Source organism: Camelina sativa, chromosome 3 (genome assembly GCF_000633955.1).
Source record: "Camelina sativa cultivar DH55 chromosome 3, Cs, whole genome shotgun sequence".
Taxonomy (NCBI): domain Eukaryota; kingdom Viridiplantae; phylum Streptophyta; class Magnoliopsida; order Brassicales; family Brassicaceae; genus Camelina; species Camelina sativa.
Window position 1 is genome coordinate 22,712,946 of NC_025687.1, and position 6,550 is coordinate 22,719,495.

The 6,550-nt window shown below is 39.3% G+C and overlaps 2 protein-coding genes and 1 pseudogene across 5 annotated transcripts in view; 1 reads left to right on the forward strand and 2 right to left on the reverse strand.

The window, feature by feature from the left end:
• On the forward strand, positions 510 to 1,603 carry LOC104779215 (putative F-box/LRR-repeat protein At3g18150). The gene is made up of 3 exons (XM_019240705.1): positions 510 to 945; positions 1,067 to 1,239; positions 1,361 to 1,603. Exons 1-3 carry the CDS (start codon positions 510 to 512, stop codon positions 1,601 to 1,603), a joined length of 852 nt encoding a protein of 283 aa, XP_019096250.1.
• On the reverse strand, positions 1,870 to 2,837 carry LOC104779216 (annotated as a pseudogene).
• Positions 3,386 to 6,550, reverse strand: part of LOC104777755 (protein argonaute 1) — a 7,756-nt gene continuing 4,591 nt past the window's right edge. For 2 of the 4 annotated variants that reach the window (XM_019243875.1, XM_019243877.1), the window contains exons 14-23: positions 5,605 to 5,693; positions 5,257 to 5,516; positions 4,999 to 5,141; positions 4,800 to 4,862; positions 4,650 to 4,713; positions 4,431 to 4,566; positions 4,261 to 4,334; positions 4,078 to 4,172; positions 3,933 to 3,964; positions 3,386 to 3,838 (exon numbers count right to left, since the gene is read on the reverse strand). In XM_019243875.1, coding sequence (XP_019099420.1) covers positions 3,627 to 3,838; positions 3,933 to 3,964; positions 4,078 to 4,172; positions 4,261 to 4,334; positions 4,431 to 4,566; positions 4,650 to 4,713; positions 4,800 to 4,862; positions 4,999 to 5,141; positions 5,257 to 5,516; positions 5,605 to 5,693 — 1,168 coding nt within the window. In that variant the 3' untranslated portion in view covers positions 3,386 to 3,626. Of the gene's footprint in view, positions 3,839 to 3,932; positions 3,965 to 4,077; positions 4,173 to 4,260; positions 4,335 to 4,430; positions 4,567 to 4,649; positions 4,714 to 4,799; positions 4,863 to 4,998; positions 5,142 to 5,256; positions 5,517 to 5,604; positions 5,740 to 6,550 lie in introns of all 4 variants that reach the window. The other 2 variants (XM_019243876.1, XM_010502061.2) reach the window with 2 other exon arrangements.

Sequence of the window (6,550 nt, forward strand, 5' to 3'; positions counted from 1 at the left end):
GAGCCCGTAGGCACCGTAAAGGTTATCGTCGTCGCCGGAAAATTAAAAGAGGAGTCGACTTAATCAGCTCTTTACCGGATGTGATCCTCCAACATATACTCTCCTTTATTCCAACCGAATTAGCCACCAAATTAGCCATCTGAACTTCCGTTTTATCAAAACCGATGGAGGTATGTTTGGTGCGGTATACCTTCTCTCTTCTTTAGTGATGATGATGCGACAGTACGGAAGGCTACTTCGATAAACAAAACCCTAAGTCTCTACAAAGCTCCCAAGATAATAAATTAAATTTTTACCTCGAATTCAGAACCAGCCTGAAGCAGGATATAACTCCCCAGATACCCAGGTGGATCGAGTTTGCCATGTCTCGCTACGTGGAGAACCTGCGTCTGGAGTTCATTTCACCCTTTCCCTGTAATAGAATTAAGCCTCCTGAGATCAGGTACATGAATAATCCCTATTTCACGCAGGAGATGATCAAAGAAACTAGGTTTAAAATATCTGATACCATGACTCCCGTGTCTTGGACATCCCTGAAGAAGTTGTCCTTGTATGGTTTTAGTCTCTCTGATAAATCCATGGCTAAGATTCTATCTGGTTGTCCTCTTCTAGAAAGCTTAACATTGCGGGCATGCGATAAACTGAGTTTTCTTGATCTCAGCAAATTATTGCGTCTGAAAAGACTAGAAATAGTGTCCAACATTTGGTTTACGGAGCAAGCACAGATTGTGGCACCACAAATCCATTATCTCAGATTGATTAACCGTCGGTGTTCATCTACCATTGTTGATGCCTCGTCTTTAACTGAAGCTGAACTCGACATTTACTTTCTCCTACTGACGCTGACCTTCGAGGATGATTTTATTCAAGACATGGCGCTAAAGATGCTAGAGAAGGTGAAGAATGTAGAGAAGCTTACTCTCGGGGGAAACTTTCTTCATGTATGTATATTTATTATATTGGCATCATTATAATTCTTTCATTCACTATCTATAATTAAGTCTACCGATATATGTGCATCTCGGTACTAATTCACTTTATATATTTTTGTTTGCTTTGTTGATAGTATTTATCTCTTGCCGAGATTCGTGGTGTTCTTTTTCAATGTTGAAGGTGAAATATTTGACTCTTGATACAGCAATCTCTCGGTCTGTTATTCCTGGTATAGAGAAAGTGTTACAAAACTCTCCTGATTTAAAGAAGCTAACAGTAAGTGCAAGGAATTTCAACACCATTCCGGTACGTATTTACCATTAACCTCTTTTATTAATTTTCATTGGCCTCCCTTCTAACTATATATATATATATATATATATATATCTAAGAACCATTTTTGCATTTTTTTCAATCTGTTGAGCAGGACACGCATCTTGACGACTACTTGAAGCGACGAGGCTTGGATCCGGATCAATGCTGGAGATCAAAAGATGGGGTCGATTGGAACAATTCCTCTTGGGATGTAAATTCGGAGCATATGGTTTCACTCGTGGAACTCGTGCTTAAAAACACCAAGTCATTAGACAAGATAATCCTTCTTAAGTTCAAAAACCTGTTTCCACCACTCTTTCACACCAACAGTAATGTCTCCATTGTGCATGGATGAGTGGTGAATTGTAGGGTTTACTCTTTATTCTTATTAAACCATTTTTCTATATTGGTTCTTCGTGAACGATCATTTTTGAATGAATTATAACAAAGTGTTTGGTATGTTAAATATTGCTATGTCTAACAGACGCAGATAGAGGCAAATAGAACAGATGCAGGCATTACTATCCATCCTTTTGAATTATTATCAGAATACAATGTAAAGAGTAGTAACTAATTTAGAGTGCAGCATGCTGCAGGAGCACATAAGATGATGGGCGAATGCTAATATTTGGTAAAGGGATTGATGGTATTGAGTCTCTTTAACCACTTGGATCTCTTTTTCTCTCCAGTTTCACTACTTCTTGTGTCACTCATCTTTCTCTTCTTGCTCTTGTTCTTACTACTATCCAATCCAAAGACTCTCGGCGGGGTTACATTTTCGTAGATAGCCTCTCTCGATGACTGCATCGTGTAGATTTGGTTCTGAAGATGACACACCTTGTGAAAATGTTCATCCCTCATCTTAAGCACGCACCTTGCTAGCTTAACTGCCTCCTTTTTCATAAACAGCGCTTCAGTAGCGAGCTCACGGTTCTCTTCCAAGAGAGAAGTGAGTTTGTATCCGAGATTTGCGGTTTCCTCCACGGCTACTTCTTTCTCCATGTCAAGCAACATCACAAGCTTCTTTAGCAACTCAATCGTCTTGGAAGCTTCTTGCTAGTTTTGTTCTCTGCTTTGTAACTCGTGGTTGGCCAAATCTTTCTCCGAGTTTGCACTCACGAGCTGCGAGACTAACTCTTCAATGTTCTTTTGCTTATCACAAGTGGAGACTTCAATCTGTTGAAAGGACAAGATGCTCTCTACTTCAGAAGTGATGTCCGTATCGGTATCATTGTCATGAGGAATGAGCTGTTTAGGGTTTTGCAGTTTGGAGTTATCGAAACGGTCCAAGAGAGTGGCGTAACCATCGTAGAGATCTTGACAGAGTGAAAGAAGTAGAGGACGTCTCTGGTAAAACCACTCAGCACGTTGAGAAAACGTTTCACCGGTTTGGTTTTCGTCAAGAGCAGAGACGCGCAACACTTGCATCCGAGACTCGAGCTCTGTGTTCATTCACCAAGATATAAAACAAACCAAACAAACCAAATAAGCACAATAACGCATACAAAGAAGTCTGAGTGTTTGAATAGGAAGATTACTTTACCGGAGAGAGATGGCAATTGTGGAAGAGGAAGCTGAGAGGCATCCATGTGTTCTGTCTTCACACCAAGAGTGATTACTTTGCAGGTTAAAGGAAGGTAGAGAAACAGGGCAAGCTCAAGGCAAATTCAAAAAACTCCATATTTCAAATTACAAGGAAGAAAAAGGCAAACGCCTGAATCAGAGAGAGATGGATATGGGAGACATTAATGGGCTTTGAAGAATTTACAATAAATGCTGCAAATATCCGGAAAGGACTCTTTCATCGGGTATAACATAGGGAGGGTGAGATTTCGGAAATCTTTTGAATCAACAGAAAGCATAAAAGAGGCAGTAATATCCGCCTTAACAAAAAAAATTGTAAATTTTCCGCTTAGGCATCTTACGCACATGCCCTCTAGGCTCTGAACCCCAGTAACTTAAGCACATTACATGCTTGGCTCAATTTCAGAGCATAGCAGATATTGCCAATGGAAAACAAAAATATGGTACTTGTGTACGTCGGTTTAAGTATCTTACTAATACAATTTTTAGACATGTAGTGTGGTTGAAACTACGAATAACATTATAAAATAATCTTAAATACTACTTTAACACATAATTAAAGAAAGGACCAAAGTCTGTTTTGAAAAAAGTTTAGTCATTGTCAAACACATCATAAGGCATCTCATCATACCCATATAGAAAGAGTAGCAGAACTTGAAATATCCAAAATACTAGACTTGCAGCAACTTCTCAGTGACAAGTAGAGACAGACACTAGAATTAGAAAGCAAACATGATTTTATTCATTACTTAGAGCCAGATAAAAAAAGATAGATAGAGTAGAGGTGAATCAACTCAGCAGTAGAACATAACACGCTTCACATTCTCTTTCAGTGCTGGGAGTGGCCTCACTGCAGCATTGACATTAGGCCCACGTGTGCTTCTACCTCCCATTCCACCTCCACGTGCCATGCTCCCGCTAGCCATCGACCCACTGTCTGATGTCTCTGGCTCCATGTAGAATCGAGCCCTAAATGCTGCTAGATGTGCATAATATGCAGGCGGCACTACAATATCCCAAAACACCAAAATACTTAATTTTCTATTCTTTCTATCAATATCAAGATGTCAATAATTAAGGGATGGAAAGACAAAACTCACCAATTGAAACCGAGCGTGTGCATCTTGCATACCTGTCCAAGACAAAGAAAGGTAGGTTTAATGTTGTTAAACTTCTTTTCCTCTTTATCTTAAACACTTGTACAACAAACAACGTATAATATAACGAAGGGCAAAAGATATTTACGTGTAACATAAGTTATTGGTCAGAGATTGAAGTCCATCTGCAGTAAAGTTGTTCTCATCCCAAAGAACGTGATAATGAGCAGGTCGAGAAGTGCCCTGTTCATGGAATTTTGATTTGTTAAACACTTCCATAAAATCTCACCCACTCACTGAGATTATAACTGTTTGAGATTATGAATTATACCTGAATACCAGCATGACTGCATAGGTAAAAGTCGAACTCTGTAGGGTGACATATTTTAGAGTCCACAACAGTGCCTAAAATCAACAAAAGGGGGTTAAAACCAATGCAAAAAGGATTTGCAGCTAAATTAAGTAGACTCAAAAATTTACAAAGATCCAAACGTGTCTCACCAGGTAATATATTTCCACTTCTGTCCACCGAATGACGATCATTGTGGTTGTGAGCAAACAGCCTCGTGTGATGGCGCTTTTGCACCACCACAAACGTCACTGGTGGCTGATAACCTGCTTCCAGCGAAGCACATGCCTGAAATGGGTTGAATTAAAGTCAGATTAAAAAGAAAGACAGCCAGCACATAACACAAGTCATTTGTTAGAAGTTTCTCTTACCTTGCGGATAGCATCAAGTTCATAGAGCAAAACTTGGTAAAATTGTCCCTCACTGACACCATCCCTGTAGGGAAATACCATATAATACATTTTAGAACGAAAGATACGAAGTTATATAGTTAATTAAATGCCATAAGTAGAGTTAATTACCTGTAGAAGATGATCCGTAGCGGTTTATGCCCAGTTGATCTACGGAAGGCTATGAGCAACTCCCTGTCAGAAATTAAGGGAAAAAAAAAAAAAGAGAACAGATCTGTTACTTAAGAGCAAGCTGGAGCTAAAAACCAAGTAGTAGTAGAGTTAAGCTGAAGCTAAAAAAAAATGCGCTTGTCTGAATATCAAGACGTACTTTATCATGCCACCAGTCACTACCCCTTTTTGAGGATCCTTCCACTCTTTGAACAGATCCTGAATGAGCTCCTGCCTATGTGCCTGAGCGCAGACCAATCCAGCATATTTGGTAATTTCAGGCCAATCCTGGGATGCAACAACCTGAAAAACAAATTTCATTGTCAATCAGACAAGCACTATTCAAAAAGGTCAAGGCCAGAAAGATAAACAGAAGAATCTGTTTAAAGAAGTAGAATTTAATATGAGATCAACTTACAGCAGCAATAGACGGGCTTGAATCCTCTCCAGGGTGAGGATGCGTAACATCAGCCCCAAATATGACGGTGGGGCGATCACTGACTAGAGGAATCCGCCTTGATAAAGCATCAACAAGCACTGTATTCCTTCCTCCAACCTTCACATTAATCTTCAACGCAACATTGGCCATGTATTGTTTGCTCATCTTAAAGACATGTTTCGTCAGACAGCATTGAGAGACAATGCCCAGTTCGGTCTCACATATGCGTTTCAAATCACCTGCAATAGATCATATAAGGAAAAAGAACAACCAAAAGTGTGTAATAAGTAAAAGCAGACAATGAAGCGCATAGAACATGGTACATACCATATAATGATCCGTTATTGTCGGGCAGAATGACAATAAGCAGATCAATTTCTTTTCCTTGAGAGAGTTTGGATGTGGCATCATGATATCTAGTCTTCAAGACCTTCTCCACTTGCTCAGGACGAGCACTGACTGGTGGAAGGACTGGTTCCGGATTAAATGCCTGCAATCAAAATATAGAGTAGGAAAGGTTAATAATAAACAGATCACGTTGTGCTAGCTGATTAAGCTGTGCTTTAAAAGACTCACCATGCCAGATACGTAGCACATTTGAGCAAGTTCCTGACAAAACGTACGTGCTAGATTATCCTGCACTTGCCTAGAAAAGTTGATGCAGATCCAATTATTCACTGTTCCACCATTGATCATTTTCTGCAGAGAAACTCATGGCAGTCAGACAACAGAAAATGTTGTGATCATTTACTTGCAAAAACGAACACGAAGGAAACATTCTTTGAAAGAACTGACAGCATAATTACATAGGTAACACAAGGAAATAAGATTCAAGCGCTTAGTTGAAAACCAGGAGCGTTTTCATCTATACCTTATTCATCATATTCCATTGACCAACTTGAGGCAAACAAGTTCCTTCTCTTCCAGACTCGTGATACTTAAGCTGCAGGAAAAAAAGCAGTAAACTCACTTTGGAACCCAAATTTGCATATACAAGAAAGCGTAAAAGCAAAAAAACAAGAGGAAAGAGTACCATACCCATGGAGGAGGCAGTATACGAGCCTCAACAGAAGCCAGAGACGTACTTATTTTGATGCCAAACTCCTGAGCATAGGGATCTTTCTCATAATTGTTGAGTTGTACCGTCTAGCCAATCAAAGAAAATGATAGTATTTGTTAGAAATAAACAATTGAGTATTCAACAGTAGATGAATACTTAACATTTACATGCTAAAAACTTCGAAGTGATAAATATCTACACAAAATTTCTCCA

Bases quoted from the DNA above. Each gene is read 5' to 3' on its own strand.
- LOC104779215 (XM_019240705.1), top strand. From the start codon at position 510: ATGACTCCCGTGTCTTGGACATCCCTGAAGAAGTTGTCCTTGTATGGT. The intron at 946-1,066 runs GTATATTTATTA...CTTTGTTGATAG, and splicing joins GGGAAACTTTCTTCATGTAT to TATTTATCTCTTGCCGAGAT. The intron at 1,240-1,360 runs GTACGTATTTAC...TCTGTTGAGCAG, and splicing joins GGAATTTCAACACCATTCCG to GACACGCATCTTGACGACTA.